Below are 20,318 nucleotides of genomic sequence, written 5' to 3' on the forward strand. Positions count from 1 at the left end.
CCTCTAACAGTAGTACTGCATAATTGTGCGGTCCCATGAAAAATTTAAAAATGGGATCCCTTGGACTTCCCTGGTGGTGCAGTGGTTAAGAATCCACCTGCCAATGCAGGGGACATGGGTCTGATCCTTGGTCCTGGAAGATCCCACATGCCGTGGAGCAACTAAGCCCATGTGCCACAACTACTGAGCCTGTGCTCTAGAGCCTGCGAGCCACAACTACTGAGCCTGAATGCCACAACTACTGAAGCCCACACGCCCTAGAGCCCACGCGCCGCAACTACAGAGCCCACATGCCACAACTACTGAAGCCCATGGGCTCTAGGGCCCGCGTGCCGCAACTACTGAGCCCGCGTGCTGCAACTACAGAAACCCACGTGCCTACAGCCCATGCACTGCAACAAGAGAAGCCACTGCAATGAAAAGCCCATGCACCACAATGAAGAATAGCCCCCGCTCGCCACAACTAGAGAAAGCCTGTGAGCAGCAACAAAGACCCAACGCAGCCAGAAAAAACAAAAAAAATGGGGTCCCTTGTTTAAAAATTATTAAAAATTTCAAGAGGGCTGGGACTTCCCTGGCAGTCCAGTGGTTAAGACTTTGCCTTCCAATGCAGGGGGTGTGGGTTTGATCCCTGGTTGGGGAGCTAAGATGCCACATGTCTCGTAGCCAAAAAACCAAAATATAAAACAGAAGCAACATTGTAACAAATTCAATAAAGACTTTAAAAATGGTCCACATCAAAAAAAAATCTTTAAAAAAAAATTTCAAGGGTGCAACTGCAGAGTGTTAAACTAAGTGTGGGGCCCTTCTAAGTGCAGGGCTCTGTGTGACTGCACTGTCACATACCCATGAAGCTGGCCCCACTCCCTCACAAAATCCTAACTCCCAAGACCACTCTAAGACAATGCCTCAGCCTATAGCTGTAGTGATGCCTGGACTTAAACAGTGTCACAGATCCAAGGCCATCATATGAAATCAAAGGAGACCAGGACACCTTGAGTCCACCAGAGAAAAAATTAACTTGTTATTTAAAAAAGCAACATAGCATGGTACATCCAGACAATGTAATGTTATTCAGTAATAAAAAAATATATATATGAGCTCTCAAGCCATGAAAAGACATGGAGGAAACTTGAATGCAAATTGCTAAGTGGAAGTAGTCAATCTGAAAAGGCTATGTACTGTATGAATCCAACTATATGTCATTCTGGAAAAGGCAAAACTATGGAGACAGTAAAGAGATCAGTGGCTGCCAGGGGTTGGGAGAGAGAGGGATAAATAGGTGGAACACAGACGATTATTAGGGCAGTGAAACAATTCTGTATGATGCAGTAATGGTGGAAATATGTCATTACACATTTGTCAAAAGCCAGAGATATACAACCCTAATGTCAATTATGGGCTTCAATTAGTAATAACGTGTCAATATTGGTTCATCAATTTTAACAACTCACACAAAACGCAAATAATAGGGAAACTGTGGGAGATGGTATATGAGAATACTCGGTACTTGTTTATCAGTTCTTCTGTGAACCTAAAACTGCTTTAAAGAATACTCCCAGATTTCTGGATCTCATGACTGGTAAACAGTGTGAAGACATAAACATTTTGAAGTGCAGCCCCCCCAAATACCTGCCTGGTTCCTAAGAAAAGAGGGTCCCTGAGAGGTGGTGAAGAGCTCATGCTCTGGGATTTACCTGGCAAAGACTCGAGTAATTCCTGCACGACATCAGTGTGCCCAAACTGTGCTGCCACCACGGCTGGGTTGTCGTCGGTGGGCTCCGTCGGCAGCTCCACCAGTCTCTCAGTGAGAAGATACCGGACGGTCTCCAGATCCCCATAGGCCGCAGAGATGCTCAGGAGCTGGCCCTGGTCAAAACAGAACAGGGCCAAGATGTCAGCAAGACGAGTGCTGCTGGGAACTGCCAAGAAAATTGACTCTAAATGCTTCACGAAGTCCATGGGCAAGATTGGAGCTGTGCTGCCCAGGACAGCAGCACCAGCCACACGTGGCTGACGAGGCTTGAAATGTGGCTCATACAAAGTGACATGTGCTGAACATGTAAAATCACATGGGATTTCGAAGACCTAGTACGAAAAGGGTAAACTATCTTGTCAATTTTTATACTGATTACATGTTGAAATGATGATCTTTAATATATGCTGGTTAAATAAAATAGATTATTAAAATTCTACCTGTTTCTGTTTACTTTTTTAATGTGACTATTAGAAAGTTTGATCTTATAAATGTCTCGTATTCTGTTTCTTTGGAACAGCATCATGAAAGATATCTCAGGCAGGTATCAAAATTCTTCATGTTATTTGAATGTGCAAGCCAGGGCTGCTGTCCTTTGCCTTAGGTTTGTGCCTCTGAGAGCCCTCTTCTCACAGGAAGCCTGGTCTTTTTCTCAGTCAAAGGTCAGCACATGCCCCATCTCCTTGCTCACAGCGTCCCTTGCACTGGGAGGCCTCTGTCACCATCTGTGCATAGCTAAAGCTTTTTCGGCTCTCTCACCGAGGCTGCGGTACCTTGAATGGACACTTATTCATCTTGCCACACAGGTCATTTGAGCCTGAACACATGCTCTCCTGTATTGCTTTAAAGTCAGGTTTCTTAAGATATAATTTATGCATAGTAAATTCACCCTTTTTACTGCACTTTGATGAATTTTGACTAGGTATAACTCAATCACAATCACCACCAGCAAGAGCTAGACTATTCCATTGTCCCCCAAAAGCCATCTTGTATTTGTGTGTACCCACCCCCATGTCTCTGGCTCCTCTGCTAGACTGTGGGTTCCTCGGTCCAGTGTCATGCTGGTTCTCCACTGAAGAGTCAGGCACAGGACACTGACGTTGGTGCCAAATGGACATGCCACGTTGAATCCTGGCTCTGCCACTTACCACCTATGTGTCTGTGGACAAGTGCCTTGACAGCACTGTACTCCAGTTCCTTCATAATAAAATGGGGATCATTACAACTCCCCTTAATCTCCTTCATGGAAGGCATTGAGGGAAGTGGGTATAAGGAACCCAGCTCACAGAGGGCAGCCATGCTAACGAATTTGTGAGTGGGCCAACCCATGAATGCATGGGCGTGATATCACAACCAGGGCAGACTACTGACATGGGCGGAGGGAGGCACAGACTCCAGGCTGTCTGCTGAACAGCCCTCCTTGTGGGAAGCCACCCAGTGTCAACCCAAGGGGCCAAAAAGTCTGACCTGCTCATGTGTGCATCCCAGTTCTCCCCATAAGAAGAGAGGCCTTTGGCCATATATGCTGTGAATTCATAATAGGAGGAATCAAAAATGCCCTCCCCTCAATAATTCTCAAGCACATGTACTTGCCAATTCCCCCCAAAAAATTCTCTTACAATTTTGAGAACAGGTTTAGTAATTGAGTTATTTCCAACTATTAATTATATGGAGACATTAAACTTGTGCTAATCAAAGTATTGCATCAGTAAAGTGCTTCCATGGTTAACAGCCAATAAGAATTTCCCACAAGGACCAGAATGTGGCAATGGTCTTCTCAAGCTGTAGGTGGGCAAGATGGTTGATCTCTACAAGCTTTTTGGAAAAGTTTGGCATGTGTTTCAAAATTTAAAAATTGCTCATACCCACATTCTCAATTCCTGTTAACCTAGGCTGAGAAAATATATTGACAATAAGAAAAGGATTAGGCAACAAACATTCAATACAGCATGATTTACAGTAGTAAAAAATTAGAAACAATACAAATATCTAACCAAAAGGAACAGCCAGGTAAGTGACACTGTCTCTACTAGATGGAATGTCATGTAGCCATTGAAGGTGACGCTCATAAGGAACTTATACAGAAAATTGTTCGTATAATATTATGTGAGAAAAAGCAGTATGCAAAACTATACATAAATAGGCTTGTATCTATATTAGAAACAATAACAACGACAAAATGAATGTTCAGATCAGCAGCCTGGAAGAGAGTATACCAAAAATGCTAAGTGGGATTGTTTGGATGGATTAGGAATATGATTACTTTTTTGTTCTTTTTTTCTTTACTTTTATATATTTAAAAATTTTTCTTTTTTGAGCATGTACTATTTTTATAGTGGAAAAAAGTGTAAAAGAATAAAGTTAAACCTTCAGATTGCCATTTTGTCCTTTATATTTCTGTGACCCCCTCCCTGTCCCCTGGGAAGGCAGGAGCAGTGTGCTTAGGTGATGACAGGCTGAGAAGTCCACTCGAAAGGACTGGCACCCGTAAGTTTATATGAGAAACAAGGTATTCATAACACAATAGAAATCCTCATTATGATTATAATGATAACAAGAAAACAACTTTAGTGGTAACCCTCGCCCAACCTGGGTCCCCAGCTCTGGCCAGAGGGGCTGGCATTGACCTTACCTTTTCCAGCTGGGACGTGCTCTCATCACAAGCTTCTCTGAGCAGGTGCTGGGCTCTGCTGGCGTCTCCTCGCTTGTATGCGGCATGAATGCCTTCCGTCCTGGGGCTCTGTGCTGTGGGGTCGCCACCTGGCATGGATAGTTTGCTGCCCATGTCCCCGGCACCTGGGTGGACAAAAGCACATAAATAGCATGACCTCCACTGCCAGCGCTGCTCTTGGGAATCATCAGAGAGTGGGATATGCTCTCCAAGACATAAATCTGGAGGCTTTAGCAAGAGAAAGGGGTTGCCCTGAAATGCTGCCAGTGTCACCAAGTACAGCAGACTTTGGCACCTGCACCCTGCTGGAGGCCCTTCCTGCATGGGGCCATCTGTGAAGGCATGGGGAAGCTGAACACAGCTTGGGGAAGATTCTGCAGCTAGACGATGGCCTGGAGCGAGCTGCCTGGCAGGAAACTGCGGCTGCCAGGCTGACCTTACCAACAGCAACAGAGAAGCAAAGGCTTTGGTGAGAGAGCTAGTAGCCCACCAAACTGTCCCACTGCTATATCCCTCAGAGGGATATGGTATCTAGTGGAGGAAGAAAGGCAGGTCAAATCCTGTGGGTGTGGAAATCTAGACCCTCTCTGCCTAGAAAACTCCACAAAGGCATGGGACTTAGAATGGTAGCCCTCATTCCATACTGTGCTGGGTCTGAAGACGCAGAAGTGAAAGCAATCAGCCCTTAGAGCTCCCACTCTAGAACGCTTCATAATTAGGAGGTCTGTGGATCCCAAAAGGCTTCAGAGACTTCCTGCACATCCTAAAGTTGCACACAGAATTCTGTGTGTGTGTGTGTGTGTGTGTATATACATTTCTCTGGGGAGAAAATTCAAGGCTTCTACCAGATTTTCAAATGTGTTAGTGAACCAGAGTTAAAAGTTTTATCTCTACAGATATTACAGAAACGACTACAATGAATGAGGAGTTAAATTTTGATTGTGTTGAGTGGCAGCAGAAACAGGGACAGAATTCTATCATTCTTGGCCAAGTTCACACAGCTTGTAAGAGGTAAACTGGGACTGAAGTTTGGTTCACGAGCTCTCAGGCTGGGGCTAAACCCACTCCATCTCTTTGCTACCTCTTTGAAGGGATAAAAAACCAGGGTTTTTTAAATGTAATAATGTAAATGCTGAGGAAGGTTGGCTTCCAAACATTGACATCACAAAAGCAAATCACATTATAGCAGCTAACATTTGGAAAAAAATTTTTTTATATTTATTTTCAATAGCATAAAAATTACATGCTTAGAAATAAATTTTTAAAAAGATGGACAAGATCTATATACCCTGAAAGCTATAAAACACTGCTGAGAGAAATTAAACAAGACCTATATAAATGGAAAGAAATCTCATGTTCATGGATTAGAAGAATCAATATTGTTAAGATGTCAATTCACCCCAATTTTATCTATAGATTCAATGTAATCCCTACCATAATTCCAATAGGCTTTTTGGGGGGTAAAAATTGACAATCTGATCCTCAAATTTGTATGAAAATTCAAAGGACTTATAATATCCCAAGCAATCTTGAAAAAGAAGAGTTGGAGGACATATACTACCTGATTTCAAGTCTTATATAAAACTATAATAATCAAGGCAGTGTGGTAATAGATCCGTGGAACAGAATAGAAAGTTGAGAAATAGACCCATACTTGTACACCCAATTAATTTTTGATAAAGGGGGCCAACACAATGAGAAATGCAAAAATCTTTTCAATAAGTGGTGCTGGAACAACTGCACATCCATTGAATAAAAAGAGACTCGGACCCCTACTTCTCACCACACACAAAAATTACTTCGAGATGGATCATGGATTTAAACATAAAAGTTAAAACTGTAGCGCTTCTAGGAAAAAAAAAATCACAGAATATTTTTATGACTTGAGAGTAGGCAAAGCTTCCTTAGATGGGACACAGAAATAACCATGAAAAGAAAAAAATTCTTAAATTAGACTTTAACAAAACTTAAAACTCCTGCTCATCAGAAGGTTGATCTACCATTTAAAAATTATTTACTATTTGAAAATGAGTAAGCAAGTTACATACTGGAAGAAAATATTTCTAAAACATATATCCAAAAAAGGAATGGTATTCAGAAAATAGAAAGAACTCCTGGCAGAGCTGGAACTCGCGGCTCAGGGTCTCTTCCCTCCGCTGTCACGGAACTGCCCCAGAGCCCGAGGGGAGGGCGGCCTCACTGAGGCTGCCAGCTCTGGAGGGGCCCCGGTGCCCGAAGCCGCGACAGTCGTGGGGACGGCGGGCCGGATCACTCATCCTGGGGTAAGCCTGCTGCCATGTCATGAGGACACTCAAGCAGCCCTAAGGAGAGATACATGTGGCAAGGAACTGAGGCCTCTTACCTACAGCCACGTGAAATCATCGTACCTAGGGGAAGATGGCGGAAGAGTAAGACGCGGAGATCACTTTCCTCCCCACAGATACACCAGAAATACATCTACATGTGGAACAACTCCTACAGAACACCTACTGAACGCTGGCAGAAGACCTCAGACCTCCCAAAAGGCAAGAAAGTCCCCACGTACCTGGGTAGGGCAAAAGAAAAAAGAGTAAACAGAGACAAAAGGATAGGGACGGGACCTGCACCATTGTGAGGGAGCTGTGAAGGAGGAAAGGTTTCCTCACACTAGGAAGACCCTTCGCGGGCGGAGACTGCGGGTGGCAGAGCGGGAAAGCTTCGGAGCCGCGAAGGAGAGCACAGCAACAGGGGTGCGGAGGGCAAAGCGGGGAGATTCCCGCACAGAGGATCGGTGTTGACCGGCACTCACCAGCCCGAGAGGCTTGTCTGCTCACCCGCCGGGGCGGTTGGGGCTGGGAGCTGAGGCTCGGGCTTCGGTTGGAGTGCCGGGAGAGGACTGGGGTTGGCGGCGTGAACACAGCCTGCAGGGGGGTTAGTGCACCACGGCTAGCTGGGAGGGAGTCTGGGGAAAAGTCTGGACCTGCAGAAGAGGCAAGAGACTTTTTCTTCCCTCTTTGTTTCCTGGTGCGCGAGGAGAGGGGATTAAGAGCACTGCTTTAAAGGAGCTCCAGAGACGGGCGCAAGCCGCGGCTAAAAGCGCGGACCCCAGAGACGGGCATGAGACACTAAGGCTGCTGCTGCCGCCACCAAGAAGCCTGTGTGCAAGCACAGGTCACTATCCACAACCCCCTTCCAGGGAGCCTGTGCAGCTTGCCACGGCCAGGGTCCTGGGATCCAGGGACAACTACCCCGGGAGAATGCACGGCGCGCCTCAGGCTGGTGCAACGTCACGCCGGCCTCTGCCGCCGCAGGTTCGCCCCGCACTCCGCGCCCCTCCCTCCCCCCGACTTGAGTGAGCCAGAGTCCCCGAAGCAGCTGCTCCTTTAACCCTGTCCTATCTGAGTGAAGAACAACAGATGCCCTCCGGGGACCTACTCGCAGAGGCGGGCCGAATCCAAAGCTGAGACCCGGGAGCTGTGAGAACAAAGAAGAGAAAGGGAAATCTCGCCCAGCAGCCTCAGAAGCAGCGGATTAAAGATCCACAATCAACTTGATGTACCCTGCATCTGTGGAATACCTGAATAGACAACGAATCATCCCAAATTGAGGAGGTGGACTTTGAGAGCAAGATTTATTATTTTTTCCCCTTTTCCTCTTTTTGTGAGTGTGTATGTGTATGCTTCTGTGTGAGATTTTGTCTGTATAGCTTTGCTTCCACCATTTGTCCTAGGGTTCTATCCGTCTGTTTATTTTTTTTTATTTCTTTGAAAATTTTTTTTTCTTAATAATTATTTTTTATTTTAATAACTTTATTTTATATTCTTTCTTTCCTTCCTTTCCTCCTTCCTTCCTTCCTTCCTTCCTCCCTCCCTCCCTCACTGCTTCCTTCCTTCCTTCCTTCCTTCCTTCTTTCTTTCTTTCTTTCTTTCTTTCTTTCTTTCTTTCTTTCTTTCATTCTTTCTACTTTTTTTTCCCTTTTATTCTCAGCCATGTGGATGAAAGGCTCTTGGTGCTGCAGCCAGGAGTCAGTGCTGTGCCTCTGAGGTGGGAGAGCCAACTTCAGGACACTGGTCCACAAGAGAACTCCCAGCTCCACATAATATCAAACGGCGAAAATCTCCCAGCGATCTCTATCTCAACACCAGCACCCAGCTTCACTCAACAACCAGCAAGCTACAGTGCGGGACACCCTATGCCAAACAACTAGCAAGACAGGAACACAACCCCACCCATTAGCAGAGAGGCTGCCTAAAATCATAATAAGTACACAGACACCCCAAAACACACCACCAGACGTGGACCTGCCCACCAGAAAGACAAGATCCAGCCTCATCCACCAGAACACAGGCACTAGTCCCCTCACCAGGAAGCCTACACAACCCACTGAACCAACTTTAGCCACTGGGGACAGACACCAAAAACAACAGGAACTACGAACCTTCAGCCTACAAAAAGGAGACCCCAAACACAGTAAGATAAGCAAAATGAGAAGACAGAAAAACACTCAGCAGATGAAGGAGCAAGATAAAAACCCAGCAGACCTAACAAATGAAGAGGAAATAGGCAGTCTACCTGAAAAAGAATTCAGAATAATGATAGTAAAGATGATCTAAAATCTTGGAAATAAAACAGACAAAATGCAAGAAACATTTAACAAGGACCTAGAAGAACTAAAGATGAAACAAGCAATGATGAACAACACAATAAATGAAATTAAAAATACTCAAGATGGGATCAATAGCAGAATAACTGAGGCAGAAGAACGGATAAGTGACCTGGAAGATAAAATAGTGGAAATAACTACTGCAGAGCAGAATAAAGAAAAAAGAATGAAAAGAACTGAGGACAGTCTCAGAGACCTCCGGGACAACATTAAACGCACCAACATTGGAATTATAGGGGTTCCAGAAGAAGAAGAGAAAAAGAAAGGGACTGAGAAAATATTTGAAGAGATTATAGTTGAAAACTTCCCTAATATGGGAAAGGAAATAGTTAATCAAGTCCAGGAAGCACAGAGAGTCCCATACAGGATAAATCCAAGGAGAAACATGCCAAGATACATATTAATCAAACTGTCAAAAATTAAATACAAAGAAAACATATTAAAAGCAGCAAGGGAAAAACAACAAATAACACACAAGGGAATCCCCATAAGGTTAACAGCTGATCTTTCAGCAGAAACTCTGCAAGCCAGAAGGGACTGGCCGGACATATGTAGAGTGATGAAGGAGAAAAACCTGCAATCAAGATTACTCTACCCAGCAAGGATCTCATTCAGATTTGATGGAGAAATTAAAACCTTTACAGACAAGCAAAAGCTGAGAGAGTCCAGCACCACCAAGCCAGCTTTACAACAAATGCTAAAGGAACTTCTCTAGGCAAGAAACACAAGAGAAGGAAAAGACCTACAATAACAAACCCAAAACAATTAAGAAAATGGGAAGAGGAACATACATATCGATAATTACCTTAAATGTAAGTGGACTAAATGCTCCCACCAAAAGACACAGATTTGGCTGAATGGATACAAAAACAAGACCCATATATATGCTGTCTGCAAGAGACCCACTTCAGACGTAGAGACACATACAGACTGAAAGTAAGGGGATGGAAAAAGATATTCCATGCAAATGGAAACCAAAAGAAAGCTGGAGTAGCATTTCTCATATCAGAAAAAATAGACTTTAAAATAAAGACTATTACAAGAGACAAAGAAGGACACTACATAATGATCAAGGGATCGATCCAAGAAGAAGATATAACAATTATAAATATTTATGCACCCAACATAGGAGCACCTCAATACATAAGGCAAATACTAACAGCCATAAAAGGGGAAATCGACAGTAACACATTCATAGTAGAGGACTTTAACACCCCACTTTCACCAATGGACACATCATCCAAAATGAAAATAAATAAGGAAACACAAGCTTTAAATGATACATTAAACAAGATGGACTTAATTGATATTTATAGGACATTCCATCCAAAAACAACAGAATACACATTTTTCTCAAGTGCTCATAGAACATTCTCCAGGATAGATCATAACTTGGGTCACAAACCAAGCCTTGGTAAATTTAAGAAAGTTGAAATTGTATCAACTATCTTTTCCGACCACAACGCTATGAGACTAGATATTAATTACAGGAAAAGACCTGTAAAAAGTACAAACACATGGAGGCTAAACAACACACTACTTAATAATGAAGTGATCACTGAAGAAATCAAAGAGGAAATAAAAAAATACCTACAAACAAATGACAATGGAGACACGACGACCCAAAATCTATGGGTTGCAGCAAAAGCAGTCCTAAGAGGGAAGTTTATAGCAATACAATCCTACCTTAAGAAACAGGAAACATCTTGAATAAACAACCTAACCCGGCACCTAAAGCAATTAGAGAAAGAAGAACAAAAAACCCCAAAGTTAGCAGAAGGAAAGAAATCATAAAAATCAGATCAGAAATAAATGAAAAAGAAATGAAGGAAACGATAGCAAAGATCAAAAAACCTAAAAGCTGGTTCTTTGAGAAGATAAATAAAATTGATAAACCATTAGCCAGACTCATCAAGAAAAAAAAGGAGAAGACTCAATTCAATAGAATTAGAAACGAAAAAGGAGAAGTAACAACTGACACTGCAGAAATACAAAAGATCATGAGAGATTACTGCAAGCAACTCTATGCCAATAAAATGGACAACCTGGAAGAAATGGACAAATTATTACAAATGCACAACCTGCTGAGAGTGAACCAGGAAGAAATAGAATATATGAGCAGACCAATCACAAGGACTGAAATTGAAACTGTGATTAAAAACCTTCCAACAAAGAAAAGCCCAGGACCAGATGGCTTCACAGATGAATTCTATCAAACATTTAGAGAAGAGCTAACACCTATCCTTCTCAAACTCTTTCAAAATATAGCAGAGGGAGGAACACTCCCAAACTCATTCTACGAGGCCACCATCACCCTGATACCAAAACCAGACAAGGTTGTCACAAAGAAAGAAAACTACAGGCCAATATCACTGATGAACATAGATGCAAAAATCCTCAACAAAATACTAGGAAACAGAATCCAACAGCACATTAAGAGGATCATACACCATGATCAAGTGGGGTTTATTCCAGGTATGCAAGGATTCTTTAATATACACAAATCAATCAACGTGACACCATATTAACAAATTGAAGGAGAAAAACCATATGGTCATCTCAATAGATGCAGAGAAAGCTTTCGACAAAATTCAACTCCCATTTATGATAAAAACCCTGCAGAAAGTAGGCATAGAGGGAACTTTCCTCAACATAATAAAGGCCATATATGACAAACCCACAGCCAACATCGTCCTCAATGGTGAAAAACTGAAAGCATTTCCACTAAGATCAGGAACAAGACAAGGTTGCCCACTCTCACCACTCTTATTCAACATAATTTTGGAAGCTTTAGCCATCGCAACAGAGAAGAAAAGGAAATAAAAGGAATCCGAATTGGAAAAGAAGAAGTAAAGCTGTCACTGTGTGCAGATGACATGATACTATACATAGAGAATCCTAAAGATGCTACCAGAAAACTACTAGAGCTAATCAATGAATTTGGTAAAGTAGCAGGATACAAAATTAATGCACAGAAATCTCTGGCATTCCTATATACTAATGATGAAAAATCTGAAAGTGAAATCAAGAAAACACTCCCATTTAACATTGCAACAAAAAGAATAAAATATCTAGGAATAAACCTACCTAAGGAGACAAAAGACCTGTATGCAGAAAATTATAAGACACTGATGAAAGAAATTAAAGATGCTACAAATAGATGGAGAGATATACCATGTTCTTGGATTGGAAGAATCAACATTGTGCAAATGACTCTACTACCCAAAGCAATCTACAGATTCAGTGCAATCCCTGTCAAACTACCACTGGCATTTTTCACAGAACTAGAACAAAAAATTTCACAATTTGTATGGAAACACAAAAGACCCCAAATAGCCAAAGCAATCTTGAGAACGAAAAATGGAGCTGGAGGAATCAGGCTTCCTGACTTCAGACTATACTACAAAGCTACAATAATCAAGACAGTATGGTACTGGCACAAAAACAGAAAGATAGATCAATGGAACAGGATAGAAAGCCCAGAGATAAACCCACGCACATATGGTCACCTTATCTTTGATAAAGAAGGCAGGAATGTACAGTGGAGAAAGGACAGCCTCTTCAATAAGTGGTGCTGGGAAAACTGGACAGGTACATGTAAAAGTATGAGATTAGATCGCTCCCTAACACCATACATAAAAATAAGCTCAAAATGGATTAAAGACCTAAATGTAAGGCCAGAAACTATCAAACTCTTAGAGGAAAACATAGGCAGAACACTCTATGACATAAATCACAGCAAGGTCCTTTTTGACCCACCTCCTAGAGAAATGGAAATAAAAACAAAAATAAACAAATGGGACCTAATGAAACTTCAAAGCTTTTGCACAGCGAAGGAAACCATAAACAAGACAAAAAGACAACCCTCAGAACGGGAGAAAATATTTGCAAATAAAGCAACTGACAAAGGATTAATCTCCAAAATTTATAAGCAGCTCATGCAGCTCAATAACAAAAAAACAAACAACCCAATCCAAAAATGGGCAGAAGACCTAAATAGATATTTCTCCAAAGAATATATACAGACTGCCAACAAACACATGAAGGAGTGCTCAGCATCATTAATCATTAGAGAAATGCAAATCAAAACTACAATTAGGGGGCTTCCCTGGTGGCGCAGTGGTTGAGAGTCCACCTGCTGATGCAGGGGACGCGGGTTCGTGCCCCGGTCCGGGAGGATCCCACATGCCGCGGAGCAGCTGGGCCGGTGAGCCATGGTCGCTGAGCCTGCGCCTCCGGAACCTGTGCTCTGCAATTGGGGAGGCCACAACAGTGAGAGGCCCGCACACCGCAAAAAAAAAAAAAAAAAAAAAAAAACTACAATGAGATATCATCTCAAACCAGTCAGAATGTCCATCATCAAAAAATCTAGAAACAATAAATGCTGGAGAGGGTGTGGAGAAATGGGAACACTCTTGCACTGCTGGTGGGAATGTGAATTGGTACAGCCACTATGGAGAACAGTATGGAGGTTCCTTAAAAAACTACAAATAGAACTGCCATACGACCCAGCAATCCCATACTGGGCATACCCCTGAGAAAACCATAATTCAAAAAGAGTCATGCACCAAAATGTGCATTGCAGCTGTATTTACAATAGCCCAGAGATGGAAGCAACCTAAGTGTCCATCATTGGATGAATGAATAAAGAAGATGTGGCACATATATACAATGGAATATTACTCAGCCATAAAAAGAAACGAAATTGAGCTATTTGTAATGAGGTGGATGGACCTAGAGTCTGTCATACAGAGTGAAATAAGTCAGAAAGAGAAAGACAAATACCATATGCTAACACATATATATGGAATTTAAGAAAAAAAATGTCATGAAGAACCTAGGGGTAAGACAGGAATAAAGACACAGACCTACTAGAGAGTGGACTTGGGGATATGGGGAAGGTGAGGGGTAATCTGTGACAAAGCGAGAGAGTGGCATGGACATATATACACTACCAAACGTAAAATAGATAGCTAGTGGGAAGCAGCCGTATAGCACAGGGAGATTGGCTCGGTGCTTTGTGACCGCCTGTGGGGGTGGGAGGGAAGGAGACACAAGAGGGAAGAGATGTGGGGGCATATGTATATGTATAGCTGATTCATTTTGTTGTAATGCAGAAACTAGCACACCATTGTGGAGCAATTATACTCCAATAAAGATGTAAAAAAAAAAAAAAAGAAAAGAAAGAACTCCTATAAGTCAATAATAAAGGACAAACAACCCAGTTAAAAATGAACAAAGATTTGAACAGCAGAAGATATTCTAAAAGCTCAGTATCATTAGTCATTAGGAAAATGCAAGTTAAACACCACTACACTCCCACCAAAATCACTAAAATTTAAAAATACTGACAATACTTGGTGAGGATATGGAGCAACAAGAACATTCATACCTTATTGTTTGTGTCTAAAATGGTACAACCACTTTGGAAACAAGTCTGGTGGTTTCTTACAAAGCTAAGTATATACCTACCCTATGACTCACTTATTCTATTCTTAGGTATTTACCGAAGAAAAATACGTGTAAAAAATATATCCAAGAATGTCAACTTTATTCATGGTGTTTCCAAACTGTAAATAGCAAAGGTGTCCAACAACAGGAGAATGAATAAATAACTACTGTGGTATAGTAACTACTCAGCAATCAAAAGGAATAAATTACTGATCCATGAAATGATTGATGGGAATCTCAAAACACAATGCCGAGTGAAAGAATGACTGCACAAAATGATCCCATTTATATTCTAATCAGTGGTGGGAAAAAAATCAGAACAGTGGGTCCTGAGGGTGGGAACAGTCATGAAGTTTACCAGCGGAGGGGCATGAGGAAATTGTTTGGGTGATGGTTCTTTATCTTGATGATGTTTTTAGTGCACAGGTGTTGGTATTTGTCAAAACTTATCAAATAGTCTAATGAAGGTATGTGCATTTTACTTTATATAAACTTTACCTAAAAAATTATAAATAATATTGAACTATAGTCAATAATATGAATACTGAAGCACTTGAGGGTGAAAAGTACAGATATTTCCAATTTACTTTGAAATGCATTAAAAATAATGGATTGATGGATGGATAGAAGAACAGATAGAAATGAGAGCAATTTTAGAAAATGTTAATGGTAAAATCTAGGTGGTGGGTATATGGATGTACATGGTTCAGTTCTTTCAGTTTCACTGTATGTTTGGAATTTTTCATAACAAAATATTGGGAGAAGTGAATCAGAATAACATACCCTAAATGGAAGGCCTGCCATATGGCATACTGAACGAGCTCCACCACCAACCCAGAAAAATCCTGCTCTGGAAAAAGGGAAAGACAAGTTGCTTACAGTGAAGCCCCTTGATACCATCCAGGGTCTTTACAGCTCACTCTAAGCCATGACTATTTCAAAGGCAACCATTCTGAAAAGCCATGTTAAGTGGATTTCATAAGTGTCACGCACAATCTGCATCCTTCCTGAAACACCAATACAAGACTGTTGTGTCTGAATGGAGATTACTGGTTTTTTTTTTTTTGGCTATGCATTTTTGGAAAGGCGTATCAAAAAAGGGCTTAGTGTGTAAGTGGTTATACATGTGAATAAGGCAGCTTCACATCCCATCACACACTAACAGTCCCCATTAATTATTAACAGTCAGAGACTAAGACATTTGAGAGTCAGCTGCAGGGAGAAGCCATTGGCAGGGTAAGAAGAAGGCAGAATCCACGGCTGCGTCATCCATCAGAAGAGGCACTTAATTATGTCATTGCTCATCTTTCAGAATTAAACAAATATCCTCCTTATCTCTGTAAAAGACAGGTGCATGTGTGTGAGGAGGTATAAAGTAACCTCTTCTGTTCACGTTAGGAACATAAATTTAAAAAGTTCACCTTTATGCCCAAGTTAAGCAACACTGAGAAGGTAGAACCAAGGACATAGGATGCATGTGAAATTACAAGGGTGGTTTTACTTTAACTTGATTTATAAATAATGCAACATATGTGGAATAAATGACATACTAAGAAACAAGACTCTGCTCAGTTCTATTTACATATATATATATATATATATATATTTAATGCTGTGGTGTTTTCAGTTTGAATCTGATTTTCTTAAGTTGCATGGACAACACATGTACACTCTCACTGACCCAAGAGCTGGGGGGTCTGGTCCAATCAAATTGTTGGAAAGACATTATGGGAAAACATCAGGTAATGCATGTGCATTTAATTTACTCTGCTAACTTCATTTAATTTCCTGAAATCATAAAGAGAATGGTTAACATATATTTAAATAAAAAAAAAAGACCAAAATGCTAATGATAAGTATTAATGATGGGCTGGGGGGAATTAGTGATAGGATTAGAAAAGATTTTTCTTTATTTCCTAAATTCCCTGTAATGGAATTATATGACTGCTTTATTTAAAACTTTAAAGAAGTTAGATAAGTAATAAAAGAATACATTCTCATTGAAAAAAATTAAATAGTACAGAGATACATCATGTAAGGCAGAACCCCTCCTCCCCACCATGAAACACCTTTTCTTGGAGGTAAATATTTACTTTAATAGTAATTTTTTTTTACAAAAATACTACAGGTTTATATTTGAGAATTGGTGTCCTTTGATTTAAACTTAAATCGGGGTAATTGTATGTATGTATACTATTTGAGATTATTTAGTTATTTGTGCCTATTAATCAACCATTATCTGTAATTATACTCTTTTACACAGTAAAACATCACAGTTCTAAATATTTTGCTCATACAGACTTAAAATTCATACTAAAAATATAACCCCCCAAACTTACTCTATTTCAATACAATATTAATGTAGCAAACAAGTAACTAGGACTAGTAGGAAAATAATAGTAGAACATTAGAATGATTCAGTGTCAAATTTTTAAAAAAATCCTTTTTGTTCTTTATTACAATAGGTGTAATTATTTTCCTAAATAGCAATGAAAATTCCATATACATATATATACTACAACCAGGCATCTTAATTGTTTGGGTGATGGTTCTATATCTTGAATTAATGTAAAGTTAATATGCATAACAAAAAGGTAACAAAAAACTAGGAGAAAGGGAAACCATTAGCACAGTTCATTTTTATTTTTAAGGTTTGGTCAGTGTTGCTTGTTTGTTTTTAGGAAAGTGTCAATTAGAAGTAATTAGAAGCAAGAACGAGTGAGGGGAAGCTATAAATGTAGTGAATGAGTAGCATTATGGATTCAGCACATGTAGACTTACTCTACAAGAATACAAGAAATATTTAGGGTAAGCTGTGAGGTGATAAGTGAACATATTCCTGGTGGGTGATAAATGTTAATATCTACACAGCCTGGTATTTAAATATGCTGGACACGGACAGTAAATTAAAAGTTCATTATGTGAAAAAGTATTTGGTTAAAAAATATTTAAAAACCTATGAAACCAGAACATCATTTAGTCCTTGATAATCACTTTCAATTTAATATTCTATTTATAAAAAAATACTTTCAGTAACACTGTATATTTCACATATTCAGCCATTTCTAGGAGAAATGTTTTTAGTTGCTAATAACTCAATCTCTAAATGTTATTTCTGTAATTCAAGTTGTAGAAAAACAAATTATTCTGACTACAGGAAAACTAACAGAAATTATTATTCTCCTTTATTTTGGGAAAGTAATAAAACAGAATTCCATGAATGTTATAGAATGATGTCTGGCTATACAAGCCATGCCACTTACACTAATAGTTCACTGTGGCCTTCCCCATCTTAAAGAGAGTCCTCCTTTGTCTGCTGATTCTGAGTCTGTTCTGTCCTTAAATCCTAAGGAGACATTCTTCCCTTTTCTTCTAGAACAGTGTTTGTTAACTCATCCCTCCCAACCTAATAATCAGAATAAAATTCTCTCCCTACTGCTTTTTTCCTACGAGTCTAGGACAATGGAGAGGTAATATGAAAGTGACTTTAATTCTAACAGTTCTAAATGTTGGTCTCTTACGTATATATATTATACATTTAATTCTCTTGTCCCCGTCAAAGAACGCATGCATGACAGAAGGCAAATGCTCTCTCTTGATTCAAAATCTGTGGCATCTTCTGTACATCCTGGAAAAGACACTAACGTTTTACTTGAATATATACTTTTTCAAAAATTACATTTACCTCCATCAATAGAGTAGCAAAAGGTAAACATATACCTAACAACCCAGAATTCACTGCAGAATAAACAAGAGTAAACTTTAGGATGCTACTGACCTGGTCATAATTGTTTAATGACCTTCCTGTGCCATCCTCCATCGAGTCCCTGTGTGGCCAAACCCGGGGGTTGGGGGCTGTCCCTCCCCAGAGGTGACGCCCTCCTGGCACTGCAGTGGCTCACCCACTGTTGCCCTGGGCTTACCGGCCTCCAGCAAGAAGGATGCTTCTTTCTTTGCCAGCTGTCACTCTAGGGTTTAGCCTCAGCAGCAGTTTTCATCTCTGGGTCACATTACGGTGAAATCCAACCCTTTATTTCTTCGGGGAAGAGGCAGAGGTTGGGGGGGTGTAGAGGGCGACATGACCCCAGGGTGACTCTCGGCAGTAATTCCTCACTGACTCCAGATGGCTGGTGCTCAGTCCCATCAAGCTGGGCCATCAGACCCAGCATCAGAAAAGAAAGCAAAGATAGCAGTGGCATTCACCAGGGGCCTCGCTCACGGCTCACGTAGAGCAGAGCTCCAGCCACGCAGGCTGAGCGTTTCTCATACCAGCAAAGCCTCCCAGCACAGATGTAAAACTTCTCTGTGGATATTCTCACCAAATCACTGGAAATAAATTTTTGTTAATAAAAGGGGCATGGGCGGTTATACCTATGAGCAGGCTGTGCAGAGGGAAATCGCACATGAAAGTGCAGTTTTCTTTAGAAACAAAACATACAATTAATTATTAAGATTCCATGTTATGTCCACCTGACACAGCGAAAAATTTAATGAGTTCTAATATTCATTGCTGGCCAGAGTGTGGTGAAAACTGTACACTTGTCAATGTGGGAAGGCTTACTGAGACAGGCTGGGACTGGGGACCCTTTGCTGTAGTGCTGCAATGCTTGCACCTGGACATATGTCTTCTGGAGTTACAAAATACAAAGAAACTATAAGGGACTAAAAATAACTGTGTGCATGTGTACTTGGGGCAAATTATGGACAAAAAGATACAAAAAGACCAAAAAAGCTAACTGCCACTTCTGAGGAGCAGGGAGCAAAAGCAGGGTACTGCGCATGCCCCTTGCACACAATACTACCAAAGAGGTGGGCAAAACACCTAAGCCACTCCTCCTGTTGAACTCCTGGACACACCCCTACCCTCACCCCATATAAGGGACCAGCTCGCCACCCCCCCCCAGGGAGCAGAGCAAGAAAGGGAAACTCTTCTTTGTTCTTGCTCCCCACTGCTGCATCAGAGGTCCCAATAAAGTCTTGCTGAATTTCTTGTCTGGCCTCTGATCAATTTCTATGGATTAAGGAAGGCCAAGAACCCTGGTCGGTATCAACAGCAACACTATGAGTAGGTGTCATGGCTGTCATTTTACAGATGACGGAGGCCAAGATGAAGACACTTCACAGTGACAGGCTGGCAAGGAGCAGGGGCAAGAGTGACAGCAGCAAGTCTTTGTGACCCTAGAGCCCATAGAAATCCTACTACTCTTCTTTCCAGTTTATTATTTTTTCCCATAGGAAACATTTTTAAATTGAAGTATACTTGATTTACAATGTTGTGTTAATTTCTGCCGTACAGCAAAGTGATTCAGTTATACAATATATACAATCTTTTTTTGGGGCGGGCGGGGGGGCTTGCCACCCCTTGCAACGTGCAGGATCTTAGTTCCTTAATTAGGGATCGAACCTGTGCCCCCTTCAGTGGAAGCACTGAGTCCTAACCACTGGACCACCAGGGAATTCCCCTATACATTCTTTTTTTTTTTTAATTTTTATTGGAGTATAGTTGCTTTGCAATGTTGTGTTAGTTTCTGCTGTACAGCAAAGTGAATCAGCTAAATGTATACATCCCCTCTTTTTTGGATTTCCTTCCCATTTAGGTCACCACAGAGCATTGAGTAGAGTTCCCTGTGCTATACGGTATGCACTCATTAGCTATCTATTTTATATATAGTAGTGTATATATGTCAATCCCAATCTCCCAATTCATCAACCCCCCCTTCCCCCCCCCTTGTATCCATACGTCCATTTTCTACATCTGTGTCTCTCTTCTTTCCAGTTTAATACTTGAGATAGACTGC

The 20,318-nt window shown here is 41.1% G+C and overlaps 1 protein-coding gene across 2 annotated transcripts in view; it reads right to left on the reverse strand.

Moving 5' to 3' along the window:
* Positions 1 to 20,318, reverse strand: part of LRRK1 (leucine rich repeat kinase 1) — a 166,792-nt gene that overhangs the window by 114,777 nt on the left and 31,697 nt on the right. For both annotated transcript variants that reach the window (XM_060155428.1, XM_060155437.1), the window contains exons 3-4: positions 4,389 to 4,552; positions 1,698 to 1,869 (exon numbers count right to left, since the gene is read on the reverse strand). In XM_060155428.1, coding sequence (XP_060011411.1) covers positions 1,698 to 1,869; positions 4,389 to 4,552 — 336 coding nt within the window. The remainder of the gene's footprint in view (positions 1 to 1,697; positions 1,870 to 4,388; positions 4,553 to 20,318) is intronic.

The sequence above is a fragment of the Lagenorhynchus albirostris genome, chromosome 1 (genome assembly GCF_949774975.1).
Source record: "Lagenorhynchus albirostris chromosome 1, mLagAlb1.1, whole genome shotgun sequence".
NCBI lineage: Eukaryota > Metazoa > Chordata > Mammalia > Artiodactyla > Delphinidae > Lagenorhynchus > Lagenorhynchus albirostris.